Source organism: Colius striatus, chromosome 4, assembly GCF_028858725.1.
Source record: "Colius striatus isolate bColStr4 chromosome 4, bColStr4.1.hap1, whole genome shotgun sequence".
Lineage (NCBI taxonomy): Eukaryota > Metazoa > Chordata > Aves > Coliiformes > Coliidae > Colius > Colius striatus.
This window is the reverse complement of record NC_084762.1, coordinates 51,635,851-51,658,695: the sequence shown is the minus strand read 5'-3', so window position 1 is coordinate 51,658,695 and position 22,845 is coordinate 51,635,851. Positions and strand designations below refer to the sequence as shown.

Genomic DNA, 22,845 nt, shown 5'->3' with positions numbered 1-22,845 from the left:
TTAGGTCATGTTAAGGTGTTACCAGAATAACAGAGGCCAGCAGAGCTGTTTTTGTGGGAAAATAAAAGCCAGATTTAATTAAGATTATAGAATCAGAAAGAATTTTCAATTAACACATTCTAATAAACTTCAAAATATCAATGCAAAATACATTTACACATGAAATAACAATTCTCTACATTGCATATTAGCAGATTTGCATTACTTGCAAGTGTGTTTTTCTTTTCATGAAGGACTTGAGCTACGAATGTTGGTGATTCAATACTTGATGTTGCCTCCCCACGTCACAAAACTTCTAAGACTTCATTTTCTTGTCACTATTAGAAAAGAGAACTTTTATGGTCTATTATAGTTGTCTCAATACAACTTTACAATGGAGATTTAAAAAGTAATAGTAGTTGGGCACAAAAATCTGACTTAGAGCTCCTGGTTGTCCCTGAAGTCCTTTTAGATTTAAGTGAAGTTGTAATGAAGAAGAGAAGAAGCCAACGTCTTCCTGGGTGACAGTGTCAATGTAGCAGTGCCAGCTGTGATGAATTGCTGGTCATGCTCCTCGTCAGGAGAGTAATAATATGGCAGGCCATGAGAGAGTGATTGTTTTACTGAGAACTTCAGAAAGCGATGAAAATGTATTATGTTTAAACAATTATTATTTATAACTGTTGCTGGTGATGGGAGAAATGATTGAAAGTGCCATTTCATAGCGCTCCTTGAATTACATGCAAAGTAAAGTGATGCATTTGAAAGTGCTTATTTAGTCTTGAGTTGACTAATTACTAATAACATTCTTTTCCTGTCTTGTCAGTGAGGGGCTATTAAGCCAAATCTACTTATTGTATGAGATCACTCAGCAGTGTTATTTTAGCACTTTTTATACAAACATTAATTCATGCTGATACTGTATACACACAAGGATTCCCTCTCACTGCTCCACTTGGTAATCAGATCTCTTTCCAAAAACATTAGTACCTGTACACTTGTAGTGCTAGGTGGAGAAAAGGAAATAAATTTAAAGCTAACTTCAACTTTCCCGTCACTGATAAAGTCCTGTGTTTGACCTTGAAACGGAGCACCCTTCAGAGATCTTCACACAAGCAGAGATCCCTGAAACTTTAGTGCTGTTTCCTAGTTATAAATAAAAATAAAATTCTTGGTGGGTGGCAGCTAATATATTTTGATGCAAGTGGTGATCTCGACAGGAAGAGGTGCTGGCAGAGGCCTTACTGACTGGAGTACTGCACAGTGCTGTACTTTGTCACCCTTCTCCGGGATGTGCCAGGTGATGCTGTGCCCATTGCTTGGCCAAGGTGACAGTCAGCGCTGAGCATCTGACCCGCACTGCTCAGGCCCCCCAGATTTGCCCCAGCAAGGCTTCCCCCACTCAGGGTGCCCATCCCAGATCCTGACACTACCCTTTCAGTGACCACCACGTTGTGGGCATTCGATAACTCTGAGGGAATATTTATTAAGCTGCCTGGCATGCCGGAGGCAGGCCTGAACACCCTTTCTGTCACAACCACATTTGACCCATCTACCAAATCAGGAATGCTCAGAGATGTCGGGAGCCGGGAGTTAGGTGCAATTACTCTTTCTGTGACGATGACATTGGATCCATCTGCAAGATCAGGGATATCTAGCATGCCACGCAAATCAGAGGCAGATGCAGGACCGACAACCCTTTCGGTTACCACGACGTTGGATGCACGCAGAGGGTCAACACAAAGAGAGGGGGAGCCGGAGGTATAGGTTTCAGTCACTGTCATGTTGCCATGCAGCAAAGGATCTGGCATTGGCCTTGGGGGCTGTATGGTTGACCCAGATGTGTAGGTGTTTTCAGTAACAACCGTTGTAGTGCCGACGGGAGGAGGCATAGGTGTGCATCCGTTGACAATGATGGTGGTTCCAGGTGGTGGGAGGTTTAGGTCACTTTCAGGGTTGGGAAAGGTGACATTAATGCCTGGCCAGGGTGGGTTGACATCAGGGAAGGGTTCAATCTCTTTGCCCAGACAGACCTCTGCCAGGGTCTTAAATTTTGGTCCTAATGTATCCAAATATGTTTCATCTGTATCTTCGCCAATAAAACTGCAGCAACCTACAGAGCCAACAGGTGTACCAACTCCTTCATGATCATATATTAATAGGCAGTCATTTGCTGGTCGACCTTCATCTTCATCTGCATACACAAATGCTTTCTGTAGTTTCCAAAAGCAGGGAAAAAAAAAAGAAAATAACAGAATGACTTTTCATTAGATTTTTAACCATGAATACTAACCACAATAAGGTTAACCTTCAAGTAAGGCCCAGCTGACTTGAAAAACAGGACATCAAAAGGACAATTATCAACATTTTTGTAACCTAGAAATAAATTTTATTCAAAGGTTACTGATGTTTTTATTCTTGTTTCTGCCAACACTTGACATCTCAAATTTGATCTGTCATCAGTGGGCCTGCCTGTAAGGTGAAGGGGGAGAGCAAAAGGAACAGAGAAACAAATGTACTCTTTGGGCTGCAGTATCCAAACAAAAGGGTAGGAGGGAGAATGAAGCAGGATGGCAAAGGGAGCAGAGGAGAGGCTAGGAGAGAACTGATGGGACAAAGGGTAGTCCACAGCAGGGAAAGCTTGGTGAGCCTGGAGGGGAATCCGTCTCGAGCAGGATGGAGATCATTGATTTGGGATGGCCTTGGGTGGTCAGTCCAGGAGGATTGGGCAGGAAAGAGTGAGGGGTGAGGTTGAAGGAAGCAGGGAAGGACAGAAGGGGAGGTCTGGGAGGGAGAGGCAGAGGATTTGGAGATGGAGATGGTCAGTAAGATGGGTAATCTGTCTGCCTATGTCTGGCAGACAGTTAATACACAGTGGTCCCAGCCTAGGCAGGGAGATTGTTGTATGTGAGAAGTCCGTGCTTAGAGCTTCAGGACTGCTGTGTCCTCTCCTCCATTGAATCTTGTTTAGATTTTGAAATACAGCAATCATTGTATATTAATTGATATTTTGGTGACGTGTAATTATAGTCTTTATACCTCACAGCTCCTGCTAATTATGAAAATATATTCCATTAATCCATTAATCGTGTATACTCTGTAGAATTTTTAAACATCAAACGTAAAGGCTAATTAATATGTTGCCAATTACAAAACTGCGTATTTGTGTCACTTGCAGTTCACCAGTCTTTTACAGAACAGAAATGGCAATAAAAATAAGAAAGTGAACTGGTATTCACAGTTCTTTAAGGATTGAAGTAATTTCATTAAAAAAGCTGCACAGGAAGTATGTGTGAACAATTACACAAAGTTATGATCTACTTATACACTGAAAAATGTGAAAGATAAATACATTTGTGAAAGATAAATACATTTGATGGTCACTTATGAAACTGAAATAATTTAATTGCTTCCTACCAGTTTGTTGTTAGTTTTACCAAAAAAAGGTATTGAGCAATCAAATCTACTATGCCATCAGCTCAAAAGCAGTACTGCTAGTGTTGCAGTTTTTCCTGCTAGTATGGTCAGCTTTGCTGACATAGAAGTCATATTATGGAAGTTTTAGTTTGAGTGATTGTTTTGGTTTTCCACCATGTAACTTTGGGAGGAAAATCTTAGACTCACAGATATAAAACAAAGAAGATCAGGCAATTACCTCAGAGAAGTAGTTGTCTAGGAAGGCCATGTTCACCCCTCCTTCCCGATACTCTTTTATTGTTCCTCCAACTGACCCCTTTACTTCCCCTGTTCCAGAAATTCCTCCAGCTGTTCCGTAACCAGTACCCGTGCCATAGCCAACCCCTGTAGTTTCTTCAACACCAGAAGCTACTACTCCTCCTCCATATGTGTTTGTATATATGTCTGAAAACATAAAAATAAAAGTTATCTTTTCTGTGCTCTGTTAAAATTTACACAGAATTTTCCAGTTGCTTTTGCAAATAATACAAGGACACTGCTAAGTTTCTGAAGGTATTTTAGACTAATTTCAGTCACAGTTTTATGCACAGGTGACAAACTTTTGAGTGCATATTAGCAGACATTTAAGATGTTGATTTTATTCCTGAAGCTAGTCAGCATATGCATATGATCAATGATTGCATGTGTAACTGTGTAATTGACTGGAGAGATTCCTCTTTCTGGTATACACACATGCCATTGTGGGATTTGCATTAGAAAATCAGATAATGCTTATGGATATTTATGCAAATACATAAATGTGTATTTATGATCACAGTGGGTTGAAATTGTTTTGTCTCAAACTCTTTTCTGAAAGAAATAGCTCTGTAACTCCTTTCACATGTTCTAGTTGTCAGATTGTTAAAGAGGATTTAGGAGAACAACAATGGATCATAATAACCACAAGTGTTCATAATGCAGGGTGACAATGACTTTAGCAATAAATTATAATATCACATTTACAGGATTCTATCTCCTTCAGATTTTTTTCATATATAATAACAAGGAATGAATGGTCTTAAATATCAGCATGTAATAAAACAATTGCATACAGTAGTCTTGACTATGATTATGAAGCATAGGCTAAATTGTATTGGTTTTATTAATTTGATCTGGTTAGTTTCAGTTTATAGAATTTGAGTCAAGGACTTTCACCATAATGGTACTGAAGATAGGAAATAAAGAAAATTATCTGCGTAAGTCTTAAACTTTTCAATTGTCTTTGCAGCAGAACTGCCCTGAGAACAAAGACTCCTTATTCACACTTATGCCCCTAGAATGTTCTCTTTTGATTTTACCTTAAAGTTGAGAACATTTTTGAATAATCTATAGTCATCAGTGAAGTTGTCTTGCAGAGTGACATTTCGTTCTGCCAGAAGCTAGTGAAAATGGATCTGTGCCAGCACCTTTCCTTCCTGTTATGCAGTGAGGAATGGGGAAAACCAGAAAGTGGCACTGCACAGCTTGACTTATTCTCTATGGCCATTGAATTAATTAGGGAATCTTATGTCAGAGGCTATACCAGCTTTCTATCTAGGCTAGTGCACAAATGATCAACTGACTATTTGACAGATCCCATCCTCTCTTATGGTAAGCAGATTCTGGAAACTAGAAAGAACCGAACCTTTCACCACTGAGTTACGAAAATTTCCTTATTCTGGCATCCACTGAAAAGACCCTCCCTTCACCTGAGGTTTGAAAGCCCTGGCAGATATTTAAAAATAAATGTGGTTTGTAGAAGTGAATCTGATGAAACTTCAAATCATTCATATTGGAAGTCCAACTAGCATCAGTCTGCAGCTGTAAGATTGGAAGTGTTGGGTTATAGTTGCAAAATCAAAGTTCTCAGTGAATCAGAAGACGTGAAGTTCTTCTGAAATATGTCTTTATGACAGCGCAAGTAGAAAATTTTAGGATCTGCTTACCAGAGGGCTCTCCAAAATCACCTCCTGCGGCTGTTGTTGGGGCAAGAATGTGAGAAACGTCCTGGAAAACAACATTTTGACTTCTTGAATGATGACTTTGAAATTCTCAAATGAAGAGCAAGACTTTATGAATCATGTTAAGGAGTGTGCATTTAATGATAGCTATGAATTACTGTCCCCATTAAAAATAATAAAAAAAAAAAGAGACAAAAAAGTAGTTTTTGAAGTCATTGAAGTTTTTTTTGTTGTCAATGTAAAAGATGATTAGTGAAGATTTGTGTTACCTTGTCCTACTTTGCACTGAAAAAAACTGCTAGTTTACTATGTTTCAGCTGAGGGAAAAGTAAAAACTGTGGGCCAAGCTAACTGAACACAAAAACTTCATCTATAAATCTTAACTAAGAATCTCCTTTCCTATCTGCTTGGCAATTGTTGACAACAATAGGTCTCTTTTAGAAGATAATACAGTGCTACAATTACTTCTATTCTAGTGCAATGCACTCTTTTCTGTAAATATGAGTTACTGGGGGTTTTAGAAACCTGGAATGTACTAACCCTGTCTTCAGGCTGTGCACCTTCTATTCCCCATGGATGAATTGCTCCTTCCGTGCATTCAGGTACAGGTTCAAATCCAGTTCCAACTCCACCTGCAGCACCGGGTCCACAGCCACAACAGTCACTCATTGACATCAGGATTGGAATCACTTAACAGGAAAGAAACAGGAAATGAGAATTTAGTACATCTCTTCCTTACAGGAATAGCTGCTTTATGCAGAGGGCAGGTGCTCAAGAACTTTTGAAAATCTGTCAAAGCTTTTCAGAGTCATTAACTGTTTTGGAAATGCATATATTTGGAAATTCAGAATAATTTGTACCTTTAGGTATAGCACAGCAAAGCAGGGGTGGAGTAAGGCTGTTACTCCAAATTTGTGCCTATACACCTGGGAACAATCTTTGTTCTCCTCTGAATGAATATAAGTTGCATACATATGAAAATTAAACAAGCAGATCCAGTCCTGCTATGTATAGCATTCAGTGATATTCATTCTTGATACATAAGCAAACATCTGTCTCTTTAAATATTGCAATAAAAAAAGCTCATTAGCAATAATAGACTGAGAATCAGTGTAGAACTGTTCATCTGACTGCAGTGACCCTTGGCTGAGGTTCAAGTTGCATTTTTCACATCAGATATACAGAAAGCCTGGTTTGAAAAACATGAAGCAAGCCCCAGACACCAGTTTTAACAAATGATGACACAGAGTGAGCCAAGTTTCCCATCATGCTGTATTGTGCTTAGTTGTTTCAAGAAATCAGTGTTGGAAATTGCCGACTGCTTTAAACACCATCGTTGAAAACATTGTTCATTTTAAAAAGGCACTGCAATATTAATTCTGGCTGTCTCTAGGTCAGATAGCTAAGTTAATAACCTAGATAGCTAAGTTAATAACCTCGTGTCACTGTAGAGGGAGTGGAGAAACAGTTGTCTATACAGGTCCAAGCATCTAAAACTTTCAGTTTAACATCAAAGTGAACTGAAGAGAACAGAGGAAAGGGCTATACAGTGTACAAAGTATTGCCTTACACTGCATGACTAAGGATGTATTTTCTCCAGACTACCAACTAGGTGAGGAGGTTTCCAAAGGCAGAAAGACAATCTGTTCTGTGACATTAACCATCTGGGAACTACAAACAAAACAACCCTTTTCAGCTTCCAAACTGTTTGTTGATTTCTCCTAATCAAAGATGAAAACTCAAAACTGCCCTCAAAAAACTCATTTCCTCCTGTTTTGCAGTCACTGTTTCTGCACTGAGAAATACTAGATGTTGGTCACTTTATGTCCAGGCCATGAAAGTAAGATGACCACATCTGATTGTGATGTTCTGAGAAGTAATTGCGTGCATTCTTACCCCTGAAACTCACATTTCTTAAAAAATACTAGGACAAATGAATGAATGCCTGTCTTGATCCTGTTATCACAAATGCTATTTATTTTTAATAGATGGAATGTTTGGCGGCAATAGCCAAAAGCTTCAGAATTTAAGACAATTAGATTTATTGTTCAATTCCTGAAATCTGTCTTTGAATGCAAAGAAAGGTTGTTCTTTACATCTTTTCACACCCAAATTGAAACTGATACTTTCCATTTCTTTTAATAATATAATGGAAGTACAAATTGAAAAGTTTAAACCATGTCAGAGACAGCTCCTGTGCAAAATCTTCTGAATCTTGTACTAAATATTTTTATCCTGTCCAGCGACATGAGAACTAGATGCACCTTAGGGAAAGGGAAAAAACCCTTAGGAAGGAAATAGTTATTTCTGAATGAAATATACATATAAATATGTAGAATATAAAACATATAGAAGTTTGTAAGATTTAAAAGAAAAACTTTTCTCTGTCAAATGGCCTATGGGAGCCAGTAGGTTAATAACCACTAAGGTTAGTCACCTTATTTTAAAAGAATTTAAAAAATCACACATTTTAGAAAAGAAATATATTTGTTTTCTTAATTTTATACTTACAAACAAATATTAATCCACCAAGAAACATCAGGCCAATGGCAGTACCGCTAAGTGTAGTAGATTGTAAGTTTCTGCCACCGTAGTTTCCATGTCCACTATAACCATAGTCAGTGGCTGCAGTATATCCTTCAGTACCTTCAGTGTATCCACCAGTGTAATCCTGCCAGTCTGTGTATCCCTGATCATCTCCTCCAGTTCCATAGTCCTCCCTTCCACCACCAGCACCACCACCACCAGCACTGCCTCCACCAGCAGCACCACCACCACCAGCACTGCCACCAGCACCACCACCAGCACCACCAGCACCGCCACCAGCACCACCACCACCAGCACCACCAGCACCGCCACCAGCACCACCAGCACCACCACCAGCACCGCCACCAGCACCACCAGCACCTCCACCAGCACTGCCGCCACCACCAATGATAATTATTTTTGTGGCCCCACTGGTGCAGTAGTTACGACTGTCACATTGACAAACTTGCACAGGAATTATATGTGGTCTAGAGCAGCGTCGGCCTTGGTTATCACTTACAGTGACATAGATCCTATAAGTGTAAAAGTCAACGTTCTGATTCACTAATTCTGCAGAGGTAGCTTTGAAGAAAAAAATGAGAAAAATATTTAGATTAAGGTGTGGACTATGAATACTGTAAAAATCTGTAATTTTGTGAGTACTGCTCATATAACAGAATGAAGATTAAGAGTTTTCATTCTAAGCTATTCAGTTACTTATGTGTCTACAGTACTTATTCAAAGCCAAAATTTAAGATACTCCTCCACTTTTTAACCTGAGAAACAGAAAAGGGGTAAATACCATTTTTTTGTATCTACTGCTGCTTTTCCAGATTTTTATTCACATATCAAAATTGCAAGTTTAATATATTTTTTTCCTCACAAAAGGAATGCACATGTACTTTTCAACAGTTTTAAAATATTTAAAGTTACAGTTTCTCATCTGTTTAGGATAAATAGGAGACACAGAAATAGTTTTAACTGTGATATTTACTATTTAATATAGCCTTTTATGCATACAGTAACTGACACAAATTCTGTCAATTAGTTGTGTATGAATTTTTCATGAATTCATTAGTTTGTTATGTCCTGTTGAAGGAAACTGGAAAAGCTCCACTGAGCACTGACTAAAATGATTTTCTTTTAGAAATACAAATACAATCTTTATTTGCCATTTTCATGTGCCTCTCACAAAAATAAAGTTTTGCCAACCAGTAACTGTGTAGTCTAACAAATAAATGTGAGAGTTTTGTCATATGCTTAAAATCTTTTAGATAATATAAAAATCAAAAGGTATAAAATTAATCCTTTTGAATTACTTCATTAGTTTTAGACCAGTAGAGGTTCTTATCATAGCTACATAGTAAAGCTACATAGTAAAGTACAGTTTGTCTGCTCTATTTTTTATCAGTATATTTTTAGTTTCCTTTAAAAATGATAATTAGATAAAACACGTAATGATTCTGGTTTTAGTTCTAGTATGATTTATATATGCAAATCCAGAGCAACTTCTTGGATTCATGTGAGCATAAAATCACATTTAAGTGAGATTAGAATAGTTTCTATTAAATGTTTAATTTGTTATTAAAAGATTATCTTAATCTGTTCTTAGATAATTATTACTGTGGTTTATTCTGTTAGAAAATGTAGATTAATTTACCATTTATTGATCTGATAATCCACGTAGTTTGAGGTTCACCATGTATGCTGAATGTAAAGGGGGCACCATACAGCTCATTACCCCTGTTCTTTGCTGTGATAACCACTGATGGGGAGTGCATACATACTTTCCTTAGTTCAGTATTAATAGTTGGGCAGTTGTCGTTGATGTCTTGTATTGAAAGCACAATGGTGCCAGTGGCAGTATATCGAGGAACCCCTGTAAAAAGAAGATATTTGTGATTGGGGGCGATATTGATACTATAAATAAATGCAGTTCAGATGGGAAAACAAGAAACAGGGAAAAAAAATTGAGAGACATCTGGAACAAAGAGAATTTTGCTTCAGAAATCTTAATCGCTTTTCTTACCTCTGGTGATAGCCAGAACCTCTGCTCTGTACTGCCCGTTGACTACATGGATTGATTCCCAGTTAATAGCTTTGTTCAGTGTTATTTCACCAGTATTTTGGTTGATTCTGAACCAGACATCTGGATCACGTCCTATACTATATCTACATTAGGTGAAGTAAAAAATACTCAGCATTATGTTATGAATATATATATTCAATATTCATTCCGCAAGTAATATTTATCATTTTGGAATATTTTTCTGTAGGCTGTCCTAGGTTCTACTGCATTTCACCCTGTTCAAGCAAAATTTCTGTAGACTTCAAAAGATGTAGACCAGAAAAATACTTAGGGATAAAGTAAATGCACAGAAGTCCATTATTTCTTGAAGGTGATAAACCTTTACTAGAATGCTCATTATGTTGCTAGTTAAATCCACAGCTCTTCCTATAACAATGTACAGTTGTATTTACTGACATATTTCTCTGATTTATGAAAACTTTTCAAACCTTTATAAATTGAGTATTTATTTTAATTCACATTAAAAATCAAATTATGGTCCCATTAATTGTCATTAATTTCAGCAGAAGTAAATGGCAATTTAAATTTTTTTTTTTTTTGCCATAGAATGGTAGTGACCTATTCTGAATGTATAATATTGCCCATTATTGGGGAGTTTTACTTCTTTTTTTAGAGATGCTAACAAATGCCTTATTTTTAGAAAGCATTTCAAGAAAAAGTATTCTTAGATTGGGTCAGAAAAACAACCCAAATCTATTCTGACTTTTTGAAGTTACAATCTGTTAGAAAAATGATGGTTTTTTTTCTCGTGCACAAAGCTAAGAAAAGTAGGTCAGAAAACAAAAGCAATCATAGCATAAAAATGGGCCAAATACTAGACTAGTCTTTTACTGTTATTCTATTACCAACCTATTAACATTTTAAAGTTATTCTCTTAAAACATTCTATTAAAATATCTATTTCCCGTGCAATTGAAATATCAAGTAAAAGAATAAATATTCCATCCAGAGAGTTAAGAAGATCAGAGCTTACATAACATTTGATGCAATAGCTCCGGTGTCCTCATCAATGGCTGTGTATGTTCCTACAACATAATTCGCTCTTGTGTTTTGTGGTACAGGAAACATTATTGAAGTTGGAACAAATTTTGGAGGTTCCACAATATTTTCTACTTGTATTGTCAGGGGTGTTCCAGTTATTCGGTAGTCACGTACAACAGAGTGATGGAAGTCAGCTACGTTCTTGACACCAATAATCAGTGAGTGAGTTTGGAGGTGTTCATAATTCAGTTCCTAAAAGGTAAATCATAGAGAACTAGATAATGAATACAAGTTCCTTTAATTTTGCTTAAATATTTTCTATATTAAATAGTTGAGTGACTGTGGCTTTATTGCCCATTTAATTTTGTTAACAATTAATTCAAACTTTAAAAATATGATTATTTCAATAGTTGAATCACAATATTTATCCGTACCTTAATTACTCTAAGGATTCCTTGATTTGTAGCTCGATCTGTAACAATTTCAAACCAGTTGTCTTCATTACCAGAAATAAAGAAAAACTCTGCTAACCAGTTGTCTGTAAACTCTTCATCAGCATCCAGAACTTGTATTCGTAGCAGGTCTGAACTGAGTGAATTTTCTGAAATACTTGCTGAAAACTGTAATGATAGGTAAATACCTATCAGCAAATACAGAAATATATAATATGAGGAAAATATATATCATTTCAGAGATTCTTTTGAAGGATGTCCTGCCCACAGTCCATGCCAGTTTTCTAAAAATCATGTGTTCTGGGTAAATTGTGATTCTGGTTGCACACCTGAAGAGGTAATTGACCTCAAGTGTTTGCAGAGGCAGCTTAGAGGAAATGGATTTGTGCTTTCTATTAGAGAATATCATATAAAGATTGAATTAATCTTCATCATGTGGCCATATTGCACAGTTCTGGACACCTGAATGACCGTATTTCTCTGAATATAGAGAAGTCAGTCAGGACTGGCTTCTCTGAATGCAAAAGTAATCTATGTGTATGTTACCAGAATTTGTGCACAAGAGACTGATTGGATTTTGAGTGTGCTTCAAGGAAACAACGCTGCTAATCCAACAGGGCATTTGAGTCTGTAAGGAAGGGTTCTAATATCAAGTAGGTTTTTGAACAAGATTGTAAAACAATGATGTTGCTTGTGGTATTAAAAACTTACAGAGCTCTGAGCAAGAGTTGGGAAGTTGTCATTAACATCAATAACTTTAATATTGCAGCTACAAAGGGATGATATTCCATCTGTTGCTCCATCCCGGTCTGATGCCTTTACAACAAGAGTGTAGCTACTATGTTGCTGTCACAGAAAGAAAAATGATCATGTTAGAAGAACCACCTGTACATCTTAAATGTTATAAATATTCATGTCTTGGACGTATTTCCTAAGGCAGAAATTTGCCTTAGATATTTTATTGTGACATATAGAAAATTACATTTCTCCTTTAATTTTGGTAAAACCCACAGCCTCTCTGACCACCTCCCGACACATATACACCACAAAATCATGTCATTTCACTTTGGAAAGGGAAATGTTACCTCTCTGTCAAGATAATTTGCAAGATGTAGTTCTCCAGTATATTTATTCATAATGAACATGGGTGGACCTGAAGGTTCTTGGCTCTCTATCTTGAAGGCAATTTTGGAATTCAAGTGATTAGGTTCATCTGCGTCTGTTGCTATTATTTTCATCACCAGTGTGTCTAAAAAGAAAAAATAAGTAAGTACTGATCTCATAGGTAGTCACGAAAGAAATACCCACAGTTTGAAATGGAAATTTCTACAAACTAGAAAATGAGCATTAGGCACCGTTGTCTCAGTGACATTTGCATGTCTCGTGTTGATTGCCGTACTTTTGGTAAAAAGAATTACTTCGGTGCCACAAATACAAATATATGAAAAATGAGAAAAAACTTATTTTGTATACCCTTGAAGGAAATAAGTGTAGGTGTAATGTTCATTTATTTAATGAGAAGGAATGGACTTATTTAGTTTAAATTCTCACATCTTAAAGAATTTTCATGATGATATAGTTAGAAACTGGAACACTCAGAGTTCATGTGTGGGAGGAAGGGGGGAAGGAAGCATTGCTGCTTAAGTTTAGTCAATGAGTTCAGACCTGGACTCCAATGACACTTGGAGAAGAATTTGCTACTCCTTCCTTTGCAAAAGTCCTGGCCATTATATGTCATTGCCTAAGAAAAAGTAGAATGAGCCACCCAGGTTTCTATTAACCGTATTCTGGGAGCTTTACTTACTATGATAGGCATAACATAGTCACTTACTGTCCATACTGCTTTCTTCAACAGATCCTGTAAATACAGTTTGTGCAAATATAGGAGCGTTATCATTTATATCCAGAACTCTGACTCGAAGTTCGAGAGGTGTTTCCAAATCTATACCCGTCAGGGAGTGTTTAGCAAAGCAACGTATCTAGATAAAGAGATTTACTTGTTTTAAAACCAAAAGTGAAGTAAGCAAAATAACAATCTGAATTTGTTTCTTTGTGCTCTCCCTGCCCCACCCTGGATCCATCATTAGAAAGGTAATAGAAGGAGAGGAGTACTTACAACAAATACAGGGGTTACTTCCCTATCCACTATTGATGTTATATTAATTTCTCCTGTTCTTGGGTTAACAACAAATATTCCAAAAGGGGCACGGTCAATTCCAACTCCAGAGATGCTGTATGTGACTGGATTGTTTTCTTCACAATCTGATCGGATCTATAATAGTAGATAATTATATTTATGTCAGTTTACTGAACATACCTGCAGAGCTTTTTTTTTGCCTATAATTAGATCATCTAAAAAGTTCCATATCATTTCAGTTTCTCAAACACATATTGCAAGGTTCAAGTAACTGGACCAAAGGAAGTCTTTTCTACAAAACAATCATCCTAGAGATCCCTCTCCTTTTAAGTGCTGGGTAAGTTTTCTATTTCTCCTAAATCTTCTGTCAGGGAAGTAGAGAGAAACTTCTAAGAGTACCACGCTGTGTCTGGACTTTAGTAAGGGTACAGTCATGGTGAGAGAATCTGAAGATATCTATGCATGGTTGCCCACACAAGTCATGCACTACACTTGAATTTATGCTTAGGGGTTTCTCGGGATGAGAGAGAAGAGAAAAATATCACAGCCTAGTACATAGATGCTGCGTATGAAGAAAGAATGGTTGGAGCTGTCTGGGAAGTAGACTGAAGGCAATGTTTAGGATGTCTTGGGTCATTCCTCAGCAGTCATGTAGGTTCATCTTATGAGAATGTCTCAGCATGGCTGAAAATGTTGCATTATCTTTCTTTTATTCCACATTCCTTGCTTTGACTACTCTAAGCAAATATACTTTAAAATCTTTCTGGTTCTATCAGCCTGCATTTAGAAAAACTTCCTTTTCAGTGAACAATTTTGTTTTTCTTTCTACTTACTCTGGCAATAGGATTCCTCTTTGAATTATCTTCTCCTTCTCTACAAGCTGCAGCAAACTTTATCCATTCACGTTTTTGTCTTTTGAAGGTTTTCCATCTTGCCATTCCATTTTCATCCCATTCCTTTACCTTTGACAGAGAGTTCCAGGATCATATGACCAATAACTTCAATTCATTTTAAATTAATACAGACATTTAGAATTTCCAACAATTAGGAGAAAGAGGATTTTAAAATAGATCATATGCTTTTTAATATTTCTGAGGGTCCTAAACTCTAAGACTGCACATGCTTACTTCAAAATTATTCCTCTGTGTGAGATACTCATTTAGGTTCCAAAATTCTCTTGAGAGAGTGAGCAGGTTATTACCTGCAACTGCTTAATGTTTAGGTATGGTTTCAATCTTCAAGTTCAGAAGCATCTTAGTTCAGTATTTTCCATTTTATTTTTGCATTAGTTTCCTTTAATTTGATCAGAAAATTAGTTTCTAAATAAATATGTATTACCTCTACATGAAATCCTGTGCTGAAATCCAAGAGTACCTGCAAGAACAAGAAGATTGGCATATAAAAATGCAGTAAGAAAAACTTGGCTGCCATACATTTCTATACTGTGGGACTGGACTAATACTTTTTCTAAGTCTATTGCAATAGCCTTTCTAGGCAGTAGCTACAGGACTTCCATAAATTACTTCCATAAATTTCAAGTTATACCTACATCTGAAAGACAGCTTTCACACAGAGTTTAAAAGAAGAAAAATGTTTTCTTGAAACTTCATATTGAAATAGAAGAGATTCAATGTAAGATGGAAAGTCAACTGCAGTCATCAGGTAGATTTCTCTGGAGTGCATTGAACTTTCATTTGAAGTCTAACTATGCGAACAAAGTCTTGAGTAAATAAAGGTGGTAGAATCAGATGCAATATATAATTAACATAATAGACAATCCTAAATTTCTCAGCATAATTTAAAAGAAGGCACAGTTTATGTAATGTTATTCCTAAATAAGGTGTGAAAATGAAGTTCACTTGGTGAATGTACCTTTTCAGTGCATCTCTTTTGTGTTTAGGAACTGCCTCTGACCTTTTCAGTCAGTAAAGGGTGAAGAGTATGTCATTTGCAGGACTGGATGATTGCTTCATTCATTATTGGGACAAACAATACATCCAGGTGACTCCAAAAGTGTTGCACAGTTTCTCTTTTCTCACCAAATGTGGTTAACAGCTATAGTTAACAATTTCCTACTTTCCTTATTTCCTTCCTTACCTTCATGTTGTAAGAGGCTCACCATCTGTCATTTACAAACAATGTCTCCGATGATCTGATCTTGCCCAGAATCTTCCCTGAAATCTCAAACCATATTGGCTGCCGTAATCTAGTTCTGAGTGAGGGAATTTGTGGGTTTGCCTGTTTGGTGTGTATATTTATTGAAATTTGTCAGACTATTCATGGATTTTTTCCTAATTTATTTGAGCAAGCTATTGACATATATGTTTAAGAAAAGTACTCTGCACGAAAACCATTACTATATGTTCATGTTGTGCTAAAAGCATCAATGCATCTTTTAATGTGGGTTTTTGTCTTGGTGACTATTTAAATCTTCACCTGCAGAACAGGGTTCTAATTCATGTGCAGCCATTATTAATCTCAGTAAAGGAACGGTATCATACTCCATTTAAACTATGGGGTTTTTACATTTCAGTGGGAGCTGTGACCTGTCTTTTATAATACCCCCTGGAGCTTGGGAAAATATGGGAATATAGAAGGGGCAGATTATACCCTCACCAGAGAATTTGAATGATCAAGTCTACCAGGAATAGCACTGATTATATGTCTCTTATTGATTGATCCCATCAGCATAGCAGAGCCTTCTTTGGTGAGTACAGTGAAATTCTTTCCATCCTTAGGCTGAAATCTCTTCTGGCATGCAAGAAATTGTCTTGACCCAGAAAAGTATGGGTGTACACTTCACAGTGCAGTGTTAGTGGATCTTGTCTACTGCTTGTATCCTGTGGCCTATTCTGTTATTTAACAATGAAACTAGTATCTCACATCTAGCCACATCATCCTCATATTCAGCAGGCCTCACTGAAAAAACTGCATTGTATATCTATGAAATAAGAATTATGCCTGTAAAGAGTTCTGTTCTTTAAGGATATGAATGTTCATAAAATACTTGATTTCAGCTTATATAAAGTTCTGGTTTAAATCAGTGAAAAATTTAAAATGGAATATTTTATACTGGAGTTCCATTCATTGCTTTTGAGCATCAATAATGGGACTGTCATGACTTCTTTCATCAGTAATGCTGAGGATTGTAAGTTTAGGCCCCATATTTCCATGTGTCCCATGCTAACTAACAAAAACCCCATTCTGCTCTGTGTTGCTAATGGAAGATCTAGAAGAAGACTTGACGGTTTTAAATCCAGAGTCCTTAGTACAGTTTGTGATACTATTTGAAAATGCTGATCCTATGAACTTGATGTCTGTGTGTGATATGTCTGTCCCAGTTACTGCTATGTGTAGGAAGGAGGGCAGGCAGACAACAGACAAAGTTGCGTAGCTCACCAGATAAACCTCAACAATTCTGGGGTGACATCTATGAAACTTGATCCAGGGATGGAGGTTCCTCTGCCTCCCCAGCTTATGTGTTCTAGTTCTTTACACTCATCATCAGTTAGAAGGCTCCTCCACTCCAGCTGTCTGTTTCTAATATCCCTCTGCAATGCAAACATTTTTTTTTTTCTTATTCTATTCACAGCAGGGAAGTATTGCCTCCTAGCAGATAACTCCAGTATACTTCTAGGTAGTGAACAAATTTCCCTTCTAAACTAATATCCAAGTACAGTCATTTCCACAGATTCAGCAGTTAATGATAATTAAAGCAGTAGGAGCCACTGGAATCTGTGGGATGCATCCTGAGGATCTTGGGGTAGACAAGATAAACAGAATGATATCAAGATTTACTGACCTATTAGTCTCTGAGAGACTATGCAACAATTAAAATCCTGCAAAGAAGCCAGAACCTTGTTGCACAAGCTGTTTCTGGTTTGGCTTGCAAGATGTTTAGGCAGGAAACACATTTATGATGACTGTCATTTGCACAGTGGCCTGACTGAAAGCTTGTCCTTTATTGGAATGATACAGACCCTGAACCTTGTGTCCAAAATGCCACCTTAATCACACTGGAGTTATTCTGGATTTATCCTGATGTAACTGGGAACAGAATTAGGCCCATAGGATGTGTATGGTTCTTTGCACCTTCAAAGTAATTTGCAGACAAGAGTTAACTAATCATAAATTGACTGCCAGGCAATATTATATGCAATTATGGAATCCTCCCTCCTCCACCTACTCCAATCTAAATGACTGAACACGCCTTTAACATCTTCCCAGCATTATTCATACTGGATTTGCTTCTCTTTGAAGTCAACAGCGCTATTGTCATTGGCCTGGATGGGATGGGAGGAGTGCTGAGAACTCATATATTAGTCATCAGGGCGCCATGGTAGCTCAGGTTGTGTCAGCATTTTGGGACTTACGTCTTTCTTACTCAGCCAAAGCTCTTACTAGTAAAGGGTTGAAATAATGAACCCTCCCCTTTATTCATTCCACATCTTTTTAAAAAATGATAAATCAATGCATATGAAGTAATGAGAAGCAGAGTTGAAATATAAGACAAAACCTCATATTTTAAAAAGAAATCATTTGATCACTTTTAAAGTGAAACACGATAGTATTTGTGTGTATACTTTTCACTTTTGAAGATGAATGTGCTTCTTCCAGTTTGAAGGGGAAGTTTTTCACAATGATTTTTCCTGCATTTTGGTTTGTAATTCTGCAGAAGTCATGTGCTTTTATTGCTTCCTGTCTTAGCAGCTGACACCAGTATTTTGTATTGCATTCAGTATGGAGATTTCATTGCTATTTCAGCAGAAGTATAGCAATGCTCCTGTCAGTTAGAAGAATATATTCCAAAGTTCTATTTGTAGACCACATTGGCAAAATTCCTACTGAGATTGTTTCTGTCCTACTGAGTTATACAGATATAATGAATTTCCATTGAGCTTAACTATTAGAAAAATTAACAGAAAAGTGATTTCAATGCAAGCTGTATGCCATTATCATTCAAATTTAAGTGTTTCGATTTAGGCATGCTAAGTGTCCTCAATAAATCTCCTCAATAAAACCTCAATTCTAATATGGCTTAGAGTCTTTTGGCTGCAAATTCATGTCTGCTTTGGAGCGATTTTTACTTAGGAATGTAAATTGATGATTTAAGAAGGTGATCTTAGGTGATAATTTCTGGATGTGGAATGCTTTAGTTTCTATTTCTACAATAAAATTCTTTGGCAGAAGAGCCTGTAGGTTCCTGGCTACATCCTGACAGATGTTTCATGTGCATATGCAAGGAGAAGATTTAGCCTCTTAGTATTTTTACATACAACTAAGTTATGAGTAGGAGGTGTAACCGTAGCCTAACAACTGGGGGGAAAAAAAAGTAGCATAGATAACACATGGGAAAATGAAGCCAGACAAAAGTGCATGTAAGAGATGTGGTGAATGTAAAATTATTAGCTGTCACATGATAGCTGGCAGGAGAAGAGTCATACCTGATCAAACAGGTTATTTCCATTAAACGTGTCTGTGCAAGTATCACCAACAGAACTCCCTTATTCATGAGAATAACACCTTTGAAGTCACATGAGCAAGAGTTGCAGAATCAGTCCCACCAATGGTGAAATACATTTAGAAAATTATTAGTTTCAGCACTGGTAAGCTTTCTTTTTTTGAAAATGTAGCAGTGTTCTAAAATATATATAACTCCACACCAGTTTTATTTCATACCACTTATTAATATACTAATCAGACACACCATTCAGACAGGTGATTTTCATAAATGGTTAACCAAGCTGAAAGCCAAGACTTTCCCAGAATACACTAAAATTGGATGCATAATTTATAATAATTTAACTTCTACAATTTGTCTGTCAGCTTCCTACAATATACTGAAAGATGCTCTTTAGCTGTACAGGTCACCATGGACATTGCTGTGCACAAGAACGCAAAGTACAAACAACAGTTGTTTCCTCTGGGAAGTAAAAGTTCAAATATTTGATAGTCATCAAAACAAAATCGCTGTTTTCACAATTGCTCATTTTTCCTGATCCATGTCCTGCATCAGTCACAATTGCAACAATAATGTACTGAAAGAGTCAAAATGGCTCCAGAGCTGGTGAGAGGAGAAAGCAGTAAAATCTCTTTCGAATGAACTAATCTTAGATGCAATATAGTCAACTCTTTTTTGAACTTCAGAACATCAAGAATAGTCATCACAAGGTAACAGAGGAAAATGAATAGTCCAGAGGAAAATGAATAGTGAAAATCGAGAAATGTTAGTGCAATGTGCAACATGCTAGGCTCAGAAACCTCTGTGCTGCATTAAACAAGCAGAAACTCATCCAAACCATAGTTTGCTTTTGCCAGGTTTTGTCGTTGTTTGCTTGGCAGCTGCCCTGTGTTGCTTAGTTCTACTTTACTGACTGCAGAGCTGTCACCTAAAATTAATAGACTATCTTTTCAAAGTAAATCTTAGGATTACATATTCTATAACAACAAACACTTTGACTATAACATTTCTAGAGGGGTCAGTAACAAGAAGTTAACATTTATACTTTCTAACACATTGTGTAAATGGTAAAATTGTGTGAAAGTCATGGGATATAATTATAATAAAAATCCTACTCTATTCAATCTTCAGGGCCTAAAACTTCTACCTAATTTCAGAAGAGTAGCACAACCAAGTAAAATAATTCACATTAAAAGAACACAGATTTCTGGAGCAAAAGGACCTCCATAATTCTTTTAAGTCCTTCCTGGGTAATTTCCATACCTTGATGAACACATTGTACAACTATGCCACTTCACCATAGCCACAACTTTCCTTTTACAGTGAGAAAAGCAAATCCAAATAGTGACACTTTCATGCCTTCACTTACTCAGCATATGGTGGCTCAGACACTAATGCGCTACAAGACGGGAATTCTTTCTGATGTGAAATTATGTTTAGAGTCTCCATTTTTACTTGACTAAGGTCTTCACTAAATTTCATATTTTCTCTTGAATATAGCCATAGGATTTGGTCAGCTCTGAAGTGTTCTTACTGATTACTTTAGAAAAAAATATTTGCTAATCATATTACCTTGACTGATTGAAAAAATAAAGACATAGAATCCAATGATATCCACTCACATTGTTAGGATTTTTATCGTGATAAGTTGTTTATTCATAATAATGATTCCTTAAATGATAGCCACAGACAATATTCATCTGAAAAGTTACAGGTTAAACATAGAAAATTGCATACTGAACATTGACAGACAGCAGAAGGTTACAATCAAAAGAAACATTTGTCAACATTTAATAAAAAACGAAATCATTTTGTATGAATCCCCAGAAGTGCAATTTAAAATAAGCACAGGGTTTTTTAAATGCTAAATTTCACAAGATTTTTTGGTGGGATAGTTTGTGAAATGTAATGGTCCTGTGAGGAAGACTCAACTGGCATAATCACAGAGTTCACAAATATTGTTTTAAAATCTGACTTACCAATAAAAGGAACAGAAAAGCAGCTGTTTGGTGAGGAAACCAATCCATGGCATCTGACTTCTTGGATACAGGTCCAACTGAGTTATGGTTAAAAGTCTGTTCCTTTTCCCCTCCCCCCCCCAACTCTGGTGTCTATTTAAAAAGACACTCAGTAGATGGCCTTATACTCAGCCCTTCAAGGTGTCTCTGCCTCCCTCTGAGGGAAGCACTGAAGATGCTGTATAACAGAGTGTCTTTCCCCACCCCAAAATCCTGGGCAGGTCTCACCTGAAACGCTTGACAACATCATTATTGCTTGCGGGTAAAAGCGAAGAGACACACCTTAATTCTTATTGCACTGAAACCCTTTGTTGAATACGAAAGGGTACACTTTAAAAACAGAAAGCAAGCTTCACTGAGAAGATACCGAGTGATTTATAAATTACTCACAACATAAGGAATCATTAAAATGGTAACTTATCATTGCTTTGAGTAAAATTACCAGTTTTCTCCTTGCATGAAGTATGAAGAAAATCTTAATGAATATTACTGTAAAGAGTACGGACATAAAGAAATGATTAGCTTGAATTAAAATATAGGTCCATTTGTTTATTTCCAGGTGCAAAGAAGTCAGTTTCATGCACATTGTTCACAGAAGTGCAGCACTTGTCACTCAAGAGCTAACATATTAATTTGGAAAAAAATGTTTTATTCATTAGACAAGAATATCTGAAGCAAAGGAAGGAGACTTTCTGCTTTCACCGGCTCTTATGCCTCTTCATGCTATTCCTTTCCTTTCCTATGTGTTGTGCTCTGACTGATCTGGTAGAGCGAGAGATATATACACATCCCATGCCAGAGAAACTGGAGAGCTGCTCAAAACAACAAGTAGTGGAGGAAAGGGAGGATATGCTGCACAGCTCACTTCTGTCCTCATTTTGAATCGCATGAGCACAGATGTGAAATCAAAGAGGATTCCCAATTTGGTCAGCAATACACCAGTCTCTGTTCTGCAGCAGAGGCACTGTAAGTTCCTCCTTGTGTCCTTGGGGCACCGAAGCCACCCCGTAACGGGCAAGAAAAAGATAGAGTGAGCTTCTGCTCTGCAAATGAACCTGGGAGGAGACTGCATGCTTCATTCTCAAAAGTGCAAGGTAACTGGTGTGCTCCCGAGTCTGCCAAGCACACCAGAGTGCTGGGCATCTCTCAGGGCTGAACTTAACCTGGGAAAAGAGGGCTCAGCACCTCTGGGGTTATTCAGCACCTCCTGGGATGAGACCTCATGCTCCTGCTAGGTAAGCAGCTTTGCAGCATGCCGTGCCTACACGCTGCTTAGCATGGGTACTTTGCTGCCTTGCAGATAGCTGGGGCTGCCAAAGCCAGTTGTGTATGTCCCTGCTGTCACTCGGCTTTTGGTATTGAGCTAGACAAGCTCAGAAGTGAATCAGTGAGATGAGCCAGGACAGGCAATATTAAATCTATTTTTTCCCTTTTTTTGGAAATTTTCAAAAATTTGAAATTTGCCTTTTAGTTGAGTAAAAAGTAACAAGTTATTCGTTGCACATATAAAATGTGCATATTCTTTTATGAACTAAAGTATTTTATTTCAGAACTTTTGACAAATCAAATATTCCAAAAGAAGCAATTAAAAACCCCCCATTTTTCTTTCTAGATTTTTCAAATATTATATTAATATTTAATATTTAAGCATTGTGTTTTTATTTGGCAGATTTTTTTAAATGTTATTTTTGTATATTTTTAAATGTTTCATACCATACTAATGTGATCATTATTGCAGTAACAAATAAAATATCCCTATTACTAAAGCAATAGTGCTATACTTTCTATGTGGGGAAAATACATAGAA

At 37.0% G+C, this 22,845-nt stretch overlaps 1 protein-coding gene across 1 annotated transcript; it reads right to left on the bottom strand.

Annotated features, from left to right (window-relative positions):
• Nucleotides 1–1,220: 1,220 nt before the first annotated feature.
• Nucleotides 1,221–21,047, bottom strand: LOC104561509 (desmoglein-1). The gene is made up of 17 exons (XM_061995202.1): nucleotides 21,000–21,047; nucleotides 14,898–14,933; nucleotides 14,393–14,521; nucleotides 13,539–13,694; nucleotides 13,254–13,401; nucleotides 12,508–12,671; nucleotides 12,134–12,268; nucleotides 11,405–11,590; nucleotides 10,963–11,222; nucleotides 9,931–10,073; nucleotides 9,562–9,780; nucleotides 8,205–8,483; nucleotides 7,887–8,129; nucleotides 5,916–6,064; nucleotides 5,361–5,421; nucleotides 3,635–3,840; nucleotides 1,221–2,192 (listed from the first exon to the last, which is right to left on the bottom strand). The coding sequence occupies exons 1-17, from the start codon at nucleotides 21,045–21,047 to the stop codon at nucleotides 1,221–1,223; spliced, it is 3,534 nt and encodes a 1,177-aa protein (XP_061851186.1).
• Nucleotides 21,048–22,845: the final 1,798 nt, after the last annotated feature.

Bases quoted from the DNA above. Each gene is read 5' to 3' on its own strand.
- LOC104561509 (XM_061995202.1), bottom strand. From the start codon at position 21,047: ATGGATTGGTTTCCTCACCAAACAGCTGCTTTTCTGTTCCTTTTATTG. The intron at 8,130-8,204 runs GTGCTGGTGGCG...CTGCTGGTGGAG, and splicing joins TGGTGGTGCTGGTGGTGGTG to GCAGTGCTGGTGGTGGTGGT. The intron at 6,065-7,886 runs GTAAGTATAAAA...TTTCCTGTTAAG, and splicing joins TGGTGGATTAATATTTGTTT to TGATTCCAATCCTGATGTCA.